We start from the raw sequence: 17,706 nt of genomic DNA, 5'->3' as shown, positions 1-17,706 counted from the left end.
TTCAGAGAGTAACTGCAAGCACATGCGTACCAAAGGCTGTGCTAAACCTAAGGGATGTCACGGTGAGCAAAATTCAATCCCAGCTGAGAATTCAAAACCCTCAGAGGTGAACAGTCAAAATACAGCTTAGTTCCCAGTTGCTCCATCTTGTTGAAAGGACACAGGGAGAATAACCCATGGACGAACTGGGCCCATTTGGTGCAGTTTCCAAACACTTTAGGGTGAGCTGAGCCAGGAACTCTTGAGGACTTTGTAAGGCAGGATCCATGTGCTTAGGGCCCATTTTTGGAAAAATCTGGTCATTGAAGCATCTCTACTTTCAGGGTCAGCCTGGTCTTTCAAATAGGCTGAGGCCTACTTCTCCAAGTTTCAAGGACATTTAGCTATGTTTTTGTAAAAATAAAATGGCGAGACCCAAATAAAAACCTTACTTTTTGTTTAATTTGTTTTGCCAAACAAACACAGTGAAAACTTTAGTCTGACTAATTGTACAGAAAATAGAATTTGTAACCAGTAGCAAACAAAACAGGATAAACCTAAGTCCCTGGCAAGCTGGACCTCCATCAGCAGGTCACCCAAATCCCCTTGTAAATGGCCTGCTGGGGAAAGAAGTCCTAGGAGGCAGAGGCACAGATTTACCAGTCCCCATCAGAATCACAGGCTCTACCTGGGAAGGAAAAGCATGAAAAGGAGGAGAAGTGATGTTACTTGAATCTCTTATCACTACACACATTGGAGTTGTCTGACTGCTGACCAACCTTAAAGTATGGTTTTCCCAAACCCATAGTCCCTGGACATCCCACCTGCATCCCTAAAGGGTAAGTTTCAAGTTCAGTGGTTTTGAAGCCTCTGCTTAACCAGAATCTGCAACAATAACTGGGGAGGAAGGGTAGACAAAGTCATAATTGCTGGTGTCACCAGGGCAGAGTCTAAGGCCCCAGCTTCCACTTCAGGAGGAAATAACTGAGGGTGCCAGGTCACCAACAAGAGAGTCCAGTTGCCTTAAGCCTCAGTACTGTCGACCAGTGCCCCAGGAGTATAGAGGAGTTCAACAGTGGCCTGCGGTCCTCTGGGCTGGATGGGGTCTGGGAGTCCAGCAGGCCGCCAGGGCACCAGTTCACATTCCGTGCTTCTTGCGGATGACAGCCATGGCAAGCAGCCGATCCTTCTCGCGCAGTTCTTCACGCAGCTTGGCCTCGGTGAGACGCAGGTGACGAATGTTGCCTTTCATCTCTTTCATCTTCACTTCCATCAGAGCCAGGATGTCCCTCTGCTCATTCAGCTTACGCAGGAGCTCCTCCTCCGTGGTGCCTGACGACAGGGAGTACGAATGGTCGGAGCCAGTATCAGGGAAGCCTTCTTCCCCCACCACCACCAACTGGGGGCCTATAGGGCATTCGGCAGCCTCCAGCCCTGCAGTAGCAGCCTGCAGCTCCGAGGCGGCGGCCGCAGCGGCTGCGCCCTCTGCGGCTGCAAACTCCACTTGCACCGTAAGGTCGATGGGCTTCACGTCTTCTCCGGTGGGAGTGATGGGCGCCGGCGGCACGGATCCGGGAGCCTGACTGCTGTCTACAGCGGCCTGGAGGGTGAGAAGCACGGCCGCGGAAGCAGACACCAGGTTCGGCTGCAGCTGGGCAGTCTGGGCAGTGGAGGCAGAGGGTGACGACTGCTGCTGCTGGTGCTGCTGCTGTTGCTGGTGCTGCTGCTGCTGCTGCTGTTGTTGCTGCTGCTGCCTGCGGCGGGCGGCCGCGGCCCCAGCGGGTCTGCGCGCTACTTTGCGCTCATTAACGCCGCGCAGCGGAAAGATGGTGGGGACGCGTACCGTGTAGGTCTTGCGGCCGCCCTGGAAGTGAACGCTGCAGAGACGGTGGCCTGTGGTGGGCTGGAAGGTGGAGAAGCAGCCACTGACGCCGGCACGCGACACGTTCTTGAGCCAGAGGCGCCGCAACTCAGCGTCCTTTGGAAACGTGTAGAAGTGCAGCGCCTTGTCCCGGTGCGAGTTGTTGTAGCAGCCTGGCACGCAGCACGTAAAGCCAGGCATGGCTGCGCCGCGAGGCCCGGCCCGGCCCACCGGCCTCCAGCGCCTGTCGACGGCCCAGTGGCTCCGCCGCCGCCCGCCCCTCGACGGGCGGCGCCGCGCGAGGCTTTGGGTAGTATTCCACCACTGCCGCTCAACGCAGCCGGCCCGCCCGGCGCCCCGTGCCGACAATATGCTTCCTGCCGGCCCGCGCCGCGCCGCCTGCCTGGCTGCTCGCCTGCGCTCGGGAGTCGGCCCCGGGGACGCCGCGAAGGACCGCCTGAGAAAGAGACTACGCCCCCCACAATGCACCGCGCCAGGAGCCGCTCACATCCGGGGCGGGTGTATGTGGATTCCGGCCGCCTTTCAGGACACTGCGATAGCCTCCGAAGAGCAGATTCTATCCTCAACTCGGCTTGTCCCCGGCGGCGGACGAGAGAAGCGTATTAGGTTGGAAGGCTGTCACCTGGACTGCTCCTCACAAGCACCCGAATCCAGATAGCGGTGTGGAGCGAGGCAGTACGCGCCTCAGCAGTGCGCAAGCGCCGTGGGTATATGCCCACGGAGACTACCAATCCCGTGATGCCTCGCGCTGAACTGGGTAACTGCGGTCCGGAGCGCCGCCTAAGGGAAAGGTCGAGTTACTGCGGACCAGAATTCGGGCGAGGTTGTGCTGTTTGCCAGAAGCAGTCCCCCAGCCCCGAGCGCCTTTTGAGTCGAAGGCATTAATGAAGCAGAGGGCGACGAAACCTGGGCCTCGGCGCCCCGAAAGGTCTCAGGAGCTCTTTTCTTTGCGTTAGGGACTCTCTCCTGATTCAGCTGCTGCCTGCGTTTACTCACTTACTCACCTAAACAAAGTCACCAGTAGATGCCTACTATGTGGCTGACACAGTGCGGAGAGTTTCCGGGAGCCAGACTGACTGGGCTTCTCTCTTGGAGCCCAACTACATAGAAGGATGAGGGTCTGTCTTTTGTATAACAGATATGAATGCACGCAAATGGATCCCAGAAAGTAAACGCTCCAAAGGAATGAACAGGAGAGCAGAGAAATACAGCGGCAGGGGGGCCAGGAATAAAAAACGATCGAAAGCTTGGGTAGAGAGAAGTAGCTAGTTCTTGTACCCAGGAACCAGTCTAAGGCCACATGGCAGAAAAGAGCTAGGCTCCGCCCTTAAAGAGCCTGGAAGCGGGTGGCCCTGTTAGACCAAGAGTAGGAAAATACCAAACTGGGACAAGTTAAGGATTTAGGGTTTTATTCTGCAGGCCACTGAGAGCCGTTAAAGGATTTTACGCGAAAGGATTTGCATTGTAACAAGACAACTCCACCCTACCTCAACTTCTTTGGAGGAAAATGTTTTAAAGAACAAGAAAGGGGCCAGGAGCGGTGGCTCACGCCTGTAATCCCAGCACTTTGGAAGGCCAAGGCGGGCAGATGACTTGAGGTTAGGAGCTCGAGTGAAACCCTGTCTCTACTAAAAATACAAAACTTAGCTGGGTATGGTGGCCCATGCCTGTAATCCCAGCTACTCCTAAAATGAGGCAGGAGAATCGCTTGAACCTGGGAGGTAGAGTTGCAGTGAGCTGAGATCAACCACTTCACTCCAGCCCAGGCGACAGAGTAAGAGACTGTCTCAAATATAAATTAATTAAAAATAAATAAATAAATGAGTAAATAAAGAGAGAGAAATAGAAGACAATAGAGAAAAAGAACTTTTCTTAATTCCAGCACCCAAACAACACCATTGTATTTCAGTTTCCACCCAACGTGATCCTTGGTTATTTGTGTAGGTTTCACTGACCTGTAACAAAAGAAAGTCCCATTCCTCAGCTGAAGGAGTTGAAGCTGAGGTCCACAGCTTGAACCCCTTCAAATCGAGAAATGCATTCTCTAGTGTGCGTAGCCCTAGTAAAAGAAAGGCATTCATTTGGGTGAATCATTTATACAACAGTATAAACATAAACACACATATTACACTTTTTATTTATTTGTTTATTTATTTTGAGACAGAGTTTCGCTCTTGTTGCCCAGGCAGGAGTGCAGTGGTGCAATCTCGGCTCACTGCAGCCTCCACCTCCGGGGTTCAAGAGATTCTCCTGCCTCAGCCTCCCAAGTAGCTGGGATTACTCGGCTAATTTTTGCTGTTGTTGTTGTTGTTGTTGTTGTTGTTGAGACGGAGTCTTGCGCTGTTGTCCAAGCCGGGGTGCAGTGGTGCAATCTCGGCTCACTGTAACCTCCGATTCCTGAGTTCAAGCGATTCTCCTGCCTCAACCTCCTGAGTAGCTGGGATTACAAGCAGGCACCACCACACTCAGCTGATTTTTGTATTTTTAGTAGAGATAGGATTTCATTTCACCATGTTGCTCAGGCTAGTTTCGAACTCCTGACCTTGTGATCCGCCTGCCTCAGCCTCCCAAAGTGCTGAGATTACAGGCACAAGCTACCACACTCAGTCTATTCATTTTTTTTTTCTTTTTAGATGATGTCTTGCTCTGTTGCCCAGGCTGGAATGCAATGATGCAATCTCTTCTCACTGCAACCCAAGAATTGTTCAAGCGATTCTCCTGCCTCAGCCTCCCAAGTAGCTGGGATTATAGGTGCCCACCCTCACATCCAGCTAATTTTTGTATTTTTAGTAGAGATGGGGTTTCACCATGTTGGCCAGGCTGGTCTCAAACTCCTGACCTCAGGTGATCCACCCACCTCGGCCTCCCAAAGTGCTGGGATTACAGGCGTGAGCCCACTGCATCTGGCTCATATTACATGTTTAAATTTTTTTTTCTTTTTTTTTTGAGACAGAGTTTCACTGTTACTGCTTAGGCTGGAGTGCAGTGGTACAATCTCAGCTCACACCAACCTCCACCTCTCAGGTTCAAGCAATTCTCCTGCCTCAGCCTCCCAAGTACAGGCATATGCCACCATGCCCGGCTAATTTTTGTGTTTTTAGTAGCGACAGGGTTTCTCCATGTTGGTCAGGCTGGTCTCGAACTCCCAACTTCAGGTGATCTGCCTGCCTCAGGCTCCCAAAGTGCCTGGATTACAAGCGTGAGCCACTGCGCCCAGCCATGTTTAAATTTTTTTTTTTTTTTTTGAGACGGAGTTTCACTCTTGTTACCCAGGCTGGAGTGCAATGGCGCGATCTCGGCTCACAGCTACCTCCGCCTCCTGGGTTCAGGCAATTCTCCTGCCTCAGCCTCCTGAGTAGCTGGGATTACAGGCACGCGCCACCATGCTCAGCTAATTTTTTGTATTTTTAGTAGAGACGGGGTTTCACCATGTTGACCAGGATGGTCTCGATCTCTTGACCTCGTGATCCACCCGCCTCGGCCTCCCAAAGTGCTGGGATTACAGGCGTGAGCCACTGCACCCGGCCAAATTTTTTTTTTTTTATCCCCTTCAGATTCTTTTTTTTTTTTTTTTAAGGAAGAAAGAGAGAAAGAAAAAAAAAGGAAAAAAAAGAATGAAGAAGAAGAAGAAAAAGGAAGAGAAAGAGGGAGAGAGAACCGGAATATTGCTTTATTGCCCAGGCTAGAATGCAGTCTAAAAATGGGAATTGAAAACCTCTTTTATGCCAATAATTGTGCTTAACAATGGAGACAGGAAGGAATAAGGGAAGAAAATAACAAACAAGCAGCCAACCAATATTTGATTTAAACCTATGAAATGCTATGCAATTATTGAGGAGTGATTTACTTGCAATTATGTAGTCACTTTTGGATTAGGTGTGATATGGTACTGATAAGAATGTATGTTTTGTGTATTTGAAGTGGAGAGTTCTATAAATGTTTATTAAGTTTACTTGTTCCGGGTCTGAATTCAAGTCCTGAATATCCTTGTTAATTTTCTATCTCGTTGATCAGTCTAATATTGACGATGTGATGTTACAGTCTCCCACTATTATTGTGTGGGAGGCTAAGTCTCTTTATAAGTCATTAAGAACTTGTCTTATGTATCTGGGTGCTCCTGTATTGGGTGCGTGTATATATAGGATCGTTAGCTCCTCTTGTTGCATTGATCCTTTTACCATTATGTAATGTCCTTCTTTGCCTCTTTTGATCTTTTTTGCTTTAAGGTCTATTTTATCAGAGGTGAGAATTGCAACTCCTGCTTTTTATTTATTTATTTATGTTTGCTCTCCGTTTGGTTGGTAAATCTTCCTCTGTCCCTTTGAGTCTTTGTGTGAGATGCATGTGAGATGGGTCTGGATACAGCGTACCGATGGGTTTTGGCTTTTTATCCAGTTAATAATATATATGAGTTTAATACTGCCATTTGATGCTAGCTGGATATATTTTTGGAAAGGCTGATACTGGTTGTTCGTTTATATGTGTAGTGCTTCTTTCAGAAGCTTCTGCAAAGCAGGCCTGGTGATAGTAAATTCTCTAAGTACTTGCTTGTTTGCAAAAGATTTTGTTTTTCCTTCGCTTTTGAAGCTCAGTTTGGCTGGATATGAAATTCTGGGTTGAAAGTTCTTTTCTTTAAGGATGTTGAATATTGGCCCCCACTCTTTTCTGGCTTGTAGGGTTTCTGCTGAGAGATCTGCTGTAAGTCTGATAGGCTTCCCTTTGTGGGTAACCTGACCTTTCTCTCTAGCTGGTCTTAGTATTTTCTCCTTCATTTCAACCCTAGTGAATCTGACAATTATGTGCCTTGGGGTTGGTCTTCTTGAGGAATATCTTTGTGGTGTTCTCTGTATTACCTGGAGTTGAATATTGTCCTGTCTTACTAGGTTGGGAAAGTTTTCCTGAATAATCTCCTGAAGAGTATTTTCCAACTTGGATTCATTCTCTTCGTCACATTCAAGTACACCTATCAAACGTAGATTAGGTCTTTTCACGTAGTCCCGTATTTCTTGGAGACTTTGCTCATTCTTTTTTTATCCTTTTTTCTCTAATCTTGACTTCTCGTTTTATTTTGTTAAGTTGGTCTTCGAACTCTGATATCCTTTTTTCTGCTGGATCAATTCGACTGTTAAAAGTTGTGCATTTATTTAAAATTAAAATTTTAAATAAAATTTAAATAAAATTATTTTAAATAAATAAATGATTTAAATAAAATAAATTATTTAAAATAAAATAAATTATTTAAAATAAAATTATTTTAAATAAAATTAAAATAAATTTTAAATAAAAAAATTTAAAATTAAAATTTTAAATAAAAATTTAAAAGTTGTGTTTAAATTTTTATAGAACGTGTGCAGTAGAGATCAAATTCAGCAGAAAAGCATTGTAGCTGTTACGATTTAGACTCTACCTGTCTCAGGATTCACCTTGTTCAAAAAATGGTGAGCAGTCAAGTTTTTTTCTTTTTCCTTTTTTTTTCTCACTCATGTACCAGTGCAATGTTTATATAATTTCTTTATGCACAGAACATTGAAAATGATGCAATAAAACTCTAATTTCCAGTACATAAAATCACTGTCATCTACAGTTAATCTTCTTACTCAAAGCATATCTGGAATGTATACCTTTCTCCCCACCTCCACTGCCCAGCTCACTCTGTCTTAATCACCCCTGGAGAAAAGCAAGAACCTTATCACAAGTCTCCCTGCTTCCAATCTTGCCTCTCCTGTAATTTGTTCTTCACATGGCTGCCAAAGAAGATCTGATGATGTCTAACCTCTGCTTAAATCCTTCCAGTGGCTTCCTATTCCATTTAGAATAATGTCCAGACTCAGGGCCGGGCGCAGTGGCTCACGCCTGTAATCCCAGCACTTTGGGAGGCCGAGGCGGGTGGATCACGAGGTCAAGAGATCGAGACCATCCTGGTCAATAAGGTGAAACCCCGTCTCTACTAAAAATACAAAAATTAGCTGGGCATGGTGGTGCACGCCTGTAATCCCAGCTACTTAGGAGGCTGAGGCAGGAGAATTGCTTGAACCCAGGAGGCGGAGGTTGCGGTGAGCCAAGATCACGCCATGGCACTCCAGTCTGGGTAACTACAGCGAAACTCTGTCTCTAAAAAAAAAAAAAAAAGAATAATGTCCAGACTCTTTTTTAGAGCTTGCAAGACCCCACATTAGTCTAGCCCTTGCCATTCTCTTTCACTCCTCCCTACCTCACTTCATCCAAGGATTTTTTTTTAAAACAAGTAATTATAATGTTTAATTATGTGAACAAACAGAATACTTCTGTACAAAGACTCAAGCTCATGTTTGAAACTTTTTTGAAACATGTTTGACCAGCCTGGGCAACATGGCGAATCCCCCCGGTCTGTACAAAAAATACAAAAATTACCCAGGCATGGTGGCTCACTGTGGTAGTCCCAGCTACTCAGGAGGCTGAGGTGGGACGATGGCTAGAGTACAGAAGGTTGAGATCTGCAGTCAGCCATGATCCCACCATTGCACTCCAGCCTGGGTGACAGCGAGATCCTGTCTCAAAAAGAAAAAAAAAAGATGTTTGGTTTTTTCCATATTATTCAGTAGTTTAAGGTTTTACTAGTAAATGAATAAATAATTTAAAACTGCATTTAGGTAGTAAGCATGGAAATATTTCTGCAGAAGACTAGCAAATTAAGTCAGATAACACAGAGATCAGATCTAAATGACAAGGAATATTTATTTTTTTTTTCTACAGCTCTCTTATTTTAAACAGCAAGAATCTAATATTTTCTTTGCTTATTTTTTTTTCTTTCTTTCTTTCTTTTTTTTTTTGAGACAGAGTTTCGTTCTTGTTACCCAGCCTGGAGTGCAATGGCGTGATCTCGGCTCACCGCAACCTCTGCCTCCTGGATTCAGGCAATTCTCCTGCCTCAGCCTCCTGAGTAGCTGGGATTACAGGCACGCGCTACCATGCCTAGCTAATTTTTTGTATTTTTAGTAGAGACGGGGTTTCACCATGTTGACCAGGATGGTCTCGATCTCTTGACCTCGTGATCCACCCGCCTCGGCCTCCCAAAGTGCTGGGATTACAGGCGTGAGCCACCGTGCCCGGCCCTATTTTTTTTTTTTTTTTTCTTTGAGATGGAGTCTTGCTGTTGCCCAGGCTAGAGCATAGTGGTTCAATCTGAGCTCTTCAACCTCTTCCTCCCAGGGTTCAAGTGATTCTCTGGCTTCAGCTTCCAGAGTAGCTGGCATTACAGGTGTGTGCCACCACACCCAGTTAATTTTTGTGTTTTGGGTAGAGACCAGATTTTACCATATTGGCCAGACTGGTCTTGAACTCTGACTTCAAGTGATCTGCTCGCCTCACCCTGCCAAAGTGCTGAGATTACAGGCAGGAGCTACCGCGCCTGGCAATAAAAGCATTTTTCAAAGATTTGCATGGCTGGGTAATCCTAGCACTTTGGGAGTCTGAGGCGGGCAGATCACAAGGCCAGGAGTTCTATACCAGGCTGACCAACATGGCGAAACCTCGTTCCTACTAAAAATACAAAAAGTTAGCTGGGCGTGGTGGCCCAGGCCTGTAATCCCAACTACTCAGGAGGCTGAGGCAGGAGAATCGCTTGAACCCGGGAGGGGAAGGTTGCAGTGAGCCCAGATCGCGCCACTGCACTCCAGCCTGGGCAACAGACTCAGTGTCAAAAAAAAAAAAAAAAAAAAAAAAAAAGCTTTTATTATTTTTTGAGACAGGATCTCTCTTTGTCGCCCAGGCTGGAGTGCAATCACGGCTCACTGCAGTCTTGAACTCCTGGGCTCAAATGATCCTCCTCTCTCAGCTCCCGAGTAGCTGGGACTACAGGTGCACACCACCATGCCTGTCTAATTTAATTTTTTGTACAGACGACGTGGAGAGCAGAGGGTGTCTCACTATGTTGCTCAGGCTGCTATGGGACTCCTGAGCTCAAGTGATCCTCCCACCTCAGTGTCCTAAAGCATTGGAATTACAGGCGTGAGCCACAGCTTAGCCTGCAAATGCCAAGTCTAACCATGTCATATGTAGGATAAAATTCTTTTTTCTGGCCCAAGCATCTCTCTTCATCTTTAGAGAGAGAGACGGAAATCAGATAGCCTTCTAATAATATCAATTGCTAGTTACCAATGTCCTTGGATATCGTGTGTTAGACTCTGAGTTAAACATTAACTCCTTGAATCATTACAAGCTCCTTATTAGGTGGGTATCAACCTCAATTTACAGATGAATAAGCCAAGACTTGGGCTGCTTGCATTACATAAACCGAGGCTTACCCCCAGAGAGGCTGCCTCCAAAGCAACCAAAGTTTGCAACCACTGTCCACGCCGCGAGCTGCGATAGGGCGAGAACTACAATTCCCGTGGGGCTGTGCGGCAGCATCGCGATAGTTACCTTAAATGTGGCGGCGGGAAGGTGGCCCTAGCAGCTGACTGGGCGGTTAGGAGAGCCCCGGGCCGAGACGATGGCTGACCACGACCCTGACAGCGACTCTACGCCGCGTACGCTGCTGCGTCGCGTGCTGGATACAGCGGACCCACGCACCCCGCGGCGACCCCGGAGTGCTCGGGCTGGGTATGTGAGGGGGCTGTCCGAGTACTTGAGCAACTAGAGGGACTGGGGAATGGAGTCTGGGTGGGACCCAGCGCCGACTCTATTCGAAGAGGGAAAGTGAGTCTCAGAGAGGAGGAGGGCCCGGGACTCTGAAAACTGGCTCTATTGCTTTAGCTGGCTGTGCCCTCGCCCCCAGGGCTCCAGGCAGCCAGGCCTCGGGACCATAGAGCCAGACTGATCCCTAGTCTTTGGGGCTCAGCCTCTGGAGATGGACAGGCGCTCAGAATCTGACCTTCTGCTCTGGTCTCTAGGCTACTTTCCCCAAGCCAGCCAGGGTGTGCCTTTGCGCTGAATTTCTGCCTCCCAAGGGTTCCCATTGTTCCTGCGCGTTGTCCTACTGTCCCTGCAGCTCCCAGCTGGGAAATGGGAAAGGAGCTAGAGGACAGCCTAGGCAGAAGTTGGGAGGCAGCTACTGGAAGATGCTTTGCTAAGGAGCAGGGAATTTGGCCTGACTCAGTGGGAGTGGCGGTGGGTGAGGGCTGTGGTGAGCATATGGTGCAGAGGATACATATGTTGACATCTGCCAGAGTGGGACAGTGCAGTTCCTTTATAGGGAATGAGAAGCCATTCATTATAGTTGTGTGTGTGTGTGTGTGTGTGTGTGTTTTCTTTTTCTTTTCTTTTCTTTTTGAGACAGAGTCTCACTCTGTCACCAGGCGCCAGGCTGGAGTGCAGTGGCTCGACCTCAGCTCACTGCAACCTCCGCCTCCCGGGTTCAAGCAATTCTCTTGCCTCAGCCTCCCTAGTAGCTGGGACTACAGGCGCGCACCACCACGCCTAGCTAATTTTCTTGTATTTTTAGTAGAGACGGGGTTTCACCATGTTGGCCAGGATGGTCTCGATCTCTTGACTTCGTGATCCGCCTGCCTCGGCCTCCCAAAGTGCTGGGATTACAGGCGTGAGCCACCGCGCCCGACTCATTATAGTTTTTACACCCATGAGGTGGGAGCTGTGCGCTGAGAACACTTATGTGACTCTGGAATCTGAGAGGGACTGGAATGGAGAGACTAAGGGAGCAGGGGTACCAATTTATTTTTTCTTTTTCTTTTCCTTTTCTTTTTTTTTTTTTTTTTTTTGAGACAGAGTCTCGCTCTGTCACCAGGCTGGAGTGCAGGCAGTCGCCCAATCTTGGCTAACTGCAACCTCTACCTCCTGGGTTCAAGCAATTCTCTGCCTCAGCCTCCCGAGTAGCTGGGATTACAGGCAGCTGCCACCATGCCTGGCTAATTTTTGTATTTTTAGTAGAGACGGGTTTTCACTGTCTTGGCCAGGCTGGTCTTGAACTCCTGACCTCATGATCCACCCGCCTCAGCCTCCTAAAGTGCTGGGATTATAGGCGTGAGCCACCGCGCCTGGCCCCAAGGTGTTAAAAGATTTCTTTTTTTTTTTTTGCAATGGAGTCTCGCTCTGTTGCCCAGGCTGGAGTGCAATGGTGCACTCTCAGCTCACCTCAACCTCCGCCTCCTGGGTTAAAGCAGTTCTCCTACCTCAGCCTCCCAAGTAGCTGGGATTACAGATGCACGCCACAATGCCCAGCTAATTTTTGTATTTTTTTTTTTTTTTTTTAGAGACAGGGTCTCACTATGTTGCCCAGGCTGGAGTGCAGTGGCTATTCACAGGCGCAATCTCACTACTGATCAGCACGGGAGTTTTGACCTGCTCCGTTTCTGACCTGGGCCGGTTCGCCCCTCCTTAGGCAACCCTGGTGGTCCCCCGCTCCTGGGAGGTCAGCATATTGATGCCAAACTTAGTGCGGACACCCGATCAGCATAGTGTACTACAGCCCAGAACTCCTGGGCTCAAGCGATCCTCCCACCTCAGCCTCCTGAGTAGCTGGGACTACAGGCACACGCCACCGCACCCGGCTAATTTTTAAGTAGAGAAGGGGTTTCACCATGTTGGTCAAGCTGGTCTCCAACCCCTGACCTTGTGATCCGCCCGCCTCAGCTTCCCAAAGTGCTGGGATTACAGGCATGAGCCACCATGCCCAGCTAAAAGATTTTAAAATACTTTAGTATCCTTCATGGATTGTTATTTTCATGTCTGGGATGAATGCTCTTCCAATTGCTCCTCTTGTCTGTGTGGTTAACCTCTACTTATCCTTTGTGATTCTGCTGAAGTTCTGAAGCCTTTCCCAGCCCCTCCTGGCTTGTTCACTCATATTCCCTCTCTCTTCCCATACCCTAGGGGTCTTCGTTTACACGGCTGTCGACATAGGGCTGGGAACAGGGGTGATGATAGGGGCAAGTGGTTTCTGGGTCCCTAGCCCTGAGGGAAAAAGGCTTCAGACCAAGACCCGTGATGAAGGCTTTCTCTGTATCCTCTATCCCTCCTTACTGTAATTCTCAGTGCCACTGGTCTTTACGCAGTGCCCAGAGAAGAGCCCTGCTTGAAACAGCTTCTTCCAGGAGGTCGAGCAGCCAAACAAAGATGACAACCAGAAGGCATTCCCATGGTGCCAGGGTGAGTACCCAGCCCACTGACCCCAGAGGGCCCTGGCTGCCTCGGGGAGGGGAGGTTGAGGTTTAGCTCTGTTCTGGAGCCCACCTTGAGGAAATCTCAAGGCAAATGGACAGACTGGTTGCTTGGTGCTTTTGCCGATAGTCTATTAGCAGATCGGCGTATGTTCAGGCCAGTGGGCACCTGAAGGAACAGACGCCTCGGACCCTGCTGAAGAACATCCTGCTAACTGGTGAGTGAGTGCTGGCCTGCCTGTCAGAGTTAGGCACCAGTCCAACACCAGTCTTGTGGTATGTTTCATTCAGGGTGGCCTGTTCTGTCAGCCCCACCCTCTCCTTGGTGTTTCTGCAGCCCCGGAATCTTCCATCCTGATGCCCAAGTCGGTAGTGAAGCCAGTGCCAGCACCACAGGTGGTCCAGCCTTCCAGACGAGAGAGCAGTCTTGGCAGGTACACAGAACTCTCCCACCTTGCACTATGTTATGGGCAGCTTAGTCGGGGAGTTTCTTGGGGGTTGTAAAAGCCAGAATTGGGCTTCATGGCCTGCCTGAGGTAAGCTACATTCTTATAGCCTGGAGCTGCAACTTCCTGAGCTTGAGCCCCCCACGACCCTGGCTCCAGGTCTGCTGGCCCCTGGCAGGAGGAAACAGAGGCTGAGACTGTCGATGTTTCAGCAGGGAGTGGACCAGGGGCTGCCTCTCTCCCAAGGTAAGACCCTGGACCACTTTTGCTACCCTCTCCCTCCTGTCTTCTGGAGAGGCTGAGGAGGCCTGAGAGAGGGCTCTCATAGGCCTGGATCATTTATCATGGTTTTCTTCTTTTACATTCTCTTGCCGGCTCACCAACAGAGCCTCAAAGGAATGCTGATGCCTCATCCCTCACCAGGTGCTGTTCTGGGTATTTCTTGTTCTGGGGGTGGGTGGAGGAGAGGCTTGGGGAGGGAGGTGCTGCCTGGGAATCTGGCCACTACTCTCTGCCAGTTTTAGCCACACAGCATGTTGGCTCTGTTCTAAAAGATGAGAACCCCAGGGCAGATGGGGGGATCTCTGGGCAAACTGGGTCTCAGGTACCTGACTTTCCTTTGTGCCTTCTCCCTCTTACCAGCTCCCTCAACCTGACCTTTGCCACACCTCTTCAGCCACAGTCAGTGCAGAGGCCTGGCTTGGCCCGCAGACCTCCCGCCCGTCGAGCTGTAGATGTGGGTGCCTTTTTGCAGGATCTGCGAGATACTTCCTTGGCTCCTCCAAGTAAGGTTGAGGTTTTCCTCTGCTGGTCTTTGGGGAAAGCTGTCCCTTGCTATGACAGATAGGAGTTGCTGCTGAATCAGGGTTGTGCCCCTTTTGGTGGAGTCAAGGACAGCGAGTGAGTCTGGTCAGTGGGTCTAGAAGGAATTTCTGCTTTCTTTCCACAAGGGGCCCCTTGCCTTGGTGGGGCCCAGTCTTGGTCCCTTAGTATCTCCCAGGGACTCATATCCTCAAGCTATAGAGTTGGAGGTTGGAAAGGGGTGTGGTGTGGTGGCCAAAACTTGTTGAAAGGGGCCAGGTTTCAGGATCAGCTGGCCAATTCAAGCCGGCCTGGGACCCTCATTGCAGAAAACAAGTTCACCAGGGTAAGAAGAGGGTTTGGGCAGAAGGAACAGAGCGAGCAGCGAAGAGGTTTTTTTTTGAGGCGGAGTTTCGCTCTTGTTACCCAGGCTGGAGTGCAATGGCGCGATCTCGGCTCACCACAACCTCCGCCTCCTGGGTTCAAGCAATTCTCCTGCCTCAGCCTCCTGAATAGCTGGGATTACAGGCATGCGCCACCATGCCCAGCTAATTTTTTGTATTTTTAGTAGAGACGGGGTTTCACAATGTTGACAGGGATGGTCTCGATCTCTTGACCTCGTGATCCACCTGCCTCGGCCTCCCAAAGTGCTGGAATTACAGGCGTGAGCCACTGCGCCCGGCAACGAAGAGGTTTTTTGAGTGGGCAGCTGGTGGGCAGGCAGCTCTGGGGGCCTGGGAATGTCAGGCAGAGGAACAGGAAGGTAAGCAAGGAGGGCTATGGGAGATAAGGCCTCGCGTGCTAGGTTGTCTTCTTTTTCTGAAGGCCACTCAGGGTGGACCCATGGGGCCCACTGTCCAGGCCCTGGCAACACAGAGTAGCAGCAGGTGGGCCTGGAATACACTGAGAGCCAGCTGGCCCCTGATCTCCAGGTGACAGCCTCAGAACCTGTTACTACTCTGCCCACAGACATTGTGTTGGAGGACACCCAGCCCTTCTCTCAGCCTACAGTTGGCTGCTCCCCCCGTGTGTATCGCTCCCCGCCCTGCATGCCTCACACTGGGGCCGAAGACACTGAGCTGGCTGCCGGTTGCAAGAAACGGAGCAGTGGGCCTGGAATGCAGACCAACAGTGAGTATGTGGTGCCTGTGGCCTGGAGCCAAGCTTAGCTTGGGTGAGAGTTGACAATGGTGGTTTTCTATCCTCAAGCCCCTGTATGCCCCTAGAAACCCCCTGGCTGTGGCTGCGTCCTCCATCCAAGAGCAGAGTCCATGCTGGGCCAGAGCCTCCAGATCCATGTCCTGCTGCTGCCTCTGGCTTTGTCTTCAGCGGGCAGGGCTGGGTCTGCTGGTCCGCCTTTACCCTTCTCTGAGCTATGTAGCCTTGGCCTACTGCATCTCCAGCCTGTATTCTCTCCCCTTCACTCAGGTCCTGAGAAACTAGCCCAGTTTCTGGCAGGAGAGGCAGAGGAGGTTGATGCCTTTGCTCTGGATTTCCTGAGCACTAGCAGTGGTGTCTCTGGAGAAGATGGAGTAGAACCCTTACAGGATGGAGTTGAAGAGGCAGAGAAAAGGATGGAAGAAGAAGGTGTGAGTGTGAGTGAAATGGAGGCAACAGGAGCACAAGGACCCAGCAGGGCAGAAGAGCCCGAGGGACACACAGAGGTGACAGAAGCAGAGGAATCCCAGGGGACTGCTGAGGCCAAGGGACCAGGAGCATCTTCAGGGGATGAGGATGCCTCTGACAGGGCAGGTAAGAGGGGGTGGCTGGTAACAGCTGTGTTCAGGCCCCAGCACACAGAAGGGTGTTGCCTGGGTTGTGTTTCCAGACACTGGTGGTGGTAGGGGGCCAGGGAGACTCTGAGAGGCACCTGCTTGGCTGGAGCTAGGTGGGGCCCACCAGAAACAGGACAGAAATACTGTGACTGTGCTAGCTTGGGTAAGATGGTTGGCCTGGGATTCCTGTGACCCCACCCTTCTTCCTCTGCAGCAAGACCAGAGTTGGTCTCCAGCACCCCTGAGTCTCTTCAGGCTAGGCGACATCATCAGTTTCTTGAGCCAGACCCACCGCCTGGTGCTGCAGTGTAAGATCCCACAACCCTATTCCTCCTGGGCCTCTTGGGAAGGGGGCATTGGGTACACCATGTACACAGGGTCCTCCCCCTTCCCACGTGTATGTAGATGATTACCCAGCAGTGCAGCCTGACCTCGGCTGGGGAGGACTCACCGAGAGCACCCTTGCCATCCTGGTGCCTGCCTCCAGGGCTTAGAGGAGACTGGGTGAGGGGAAAGTATGTAGTTGGTTTGTAGTCAGAGAAGGCTTCCTGGAGGAGGATTAGCAGAATCAGGACAGGCAGCCGTAGAGTGAGGGGAGAGACTGTCCATTCTGAGGTCTGGGGTCATGGGCCCAAGCAGGTACCAATATAGATAATATATTGTTATTATCTATATAATAGGACTTGACCTCCTGAGCTAGGAGGTCGAGTCGACTGTGGAGGAACAAAGAAAGCCCCAGGCAAAGACCGGCCTCTGTTTGGCCCCCTGACCTGACTGCCCCTCAGCAGGTGGTCAGGGCTGCTGGTCCTGGCTGTCCAAGAGCCACATGGTTTCCAGCCTCAGCAGGAGCCAGCAAGAGTTGCCCTTGAATAGGGGCTTCCTGAGGCAGTAGGTCAGCCCCTCTGTCTACTCCTGTCCTCAGCTTATCTTCAGAGCCTGCAGAGCCTCTGTTGGTCAGGCGTCCCCCTAGGCCCGGGACCACTGGCCCCAGACCCCAGCAAGATCCCCACAAGGCTGGACTGAGCCACTACGTCAAATTCTTTAGCTTCTATGCCAAGATGCCCATGGAGAGGAAGGCTCTTGAGATGGTGGAGAAGTGGTGAGTCCTGGGGATGTGGTATAGGGAGAGGAACCCTTTGGGTCATGATCAGACTGTTCAGCCTGCTCTATCCCTACCTTCTTGGCAGCCTAGATAAATATTTCCAGCATCTTTGTGACGACCTAGAGGTATTTGCTGCTCATGCTGGCCGCAAGACTGTGAAGCCAGAGGATGTCGAGCTGCTGATGCGGCGGTGAGAGGACAGAAGGCGGGTGGAGGGGTTGTTGGCTGGGGGAGTGCTGGTGCTGATTCCGCCCGTTCTTTCTCCTCCTCCACTGCAGGCAGGGCCTGGTCACTGACCAAGTCTCGCTGCATGTGCTAGTGGAGCGGTACCTGCCCCTGGAGTACCGGCAGCTCCTCATTCCCTGTGCGTCCAGTGGCAACTCTGTCTTCCCTGCGCAGTAGTGGCCAGGCGTCTCCACTTTCCCTGTCCCCATCTGGGGCCCTTCAGCCCCACATATTTCTCCAGGTCTTCTCCCTACCCCCTAGCATCAATAAAGTGTCATACACAGAATATTCTGCATTTTGGTGCATGTCCAGGGGCCAGCGAGGCGGGGACTGATCCCCCTTCCCACAACTCCCCAGCACAGCCTGGAGAATGCAATGAGTTCAGACAAACACTTTTATACTA

At 50.3% G+C, this 17,706-nt stretch overlaps 2 protein-coding genes across 2 annotated transcripts; one reads left to right on the top strand and one right to left on the bottom strand.

The window, feature by feature from the left end:
- Window positions 1–419: 419 nt before the first annotated feature.
- On the bottom strand, window positions 420–2,276 carry THAP11 (THAP domain containing 11). Its single transcript, XM_012468183.2, has one exon. It carries the CDS (start codon window positions 2,039–2,041, stop codon window positions 1,118–1,120), a length of 924 nt encoding a protein of 307 aa, XP_012323606.1. The 5' UTR covers window positions 2,042–2,276; the 3' UTR covers window positions 420–1,117.
- A 7,967-nt stretch (window positions 2,277–10,243) lies between these two features.
- On the top strand, window positions 10,244–17,589 carry CENPT (centromere protein T). Its single transcript, XM_012468184.2, has 13 exons — window positions 10,244–10,441; window positions 12,850–12,943; window positions 13,085–13,172; window positions 13,292–13,388; window positions 13,510–13,646; window positions 13,787–13,823; window positions 14,043–14,185; window positions 15,171–15,332; window positions 15,630–15,953; window positions 16,191–16,284; window positions 16,899–17,075; window positions 17,164–17,268; window positions 17,357–17,589. Exons 1-13 carry the CDS (start codon window positions 10,332–10,334, stop codon window positions 17,478–17,480), a joined length of 1,692 nt encoding a protein of 563 aa, XP_012323607.2. The 5' UTR covers window positions 10,244–10,331; the 3' UTR covers window positions 17,481–17,589.
- The last annotated feature ends 117 nt before the right edge of the window (window positions 17,590–17,706 follow it).

The sequence above is a fragment of the Aotus nancymaae genome, unplaced genomic scaffold, assembly GCF_030222135.1.
Source record: "Aotus nancymaae isolate 86718 unplaced genomic scaffold, 86718_ANA_hifiasm-v0.15.2.pri h1tg000030l, whole genome shotgun sequence".
Taxonomy (NCBI): domain Eukaryota; kingdom Metazoa; phylum Chordata; class Mammalia; order Primates; family Aotidae; genus Aotus; species Aotus nancymaae.
The sequence above is the reverse complement of the archived record's forward strand: the minus strand, read 5'-3'. Positions and strand labels throughout refer to the sequence as shown.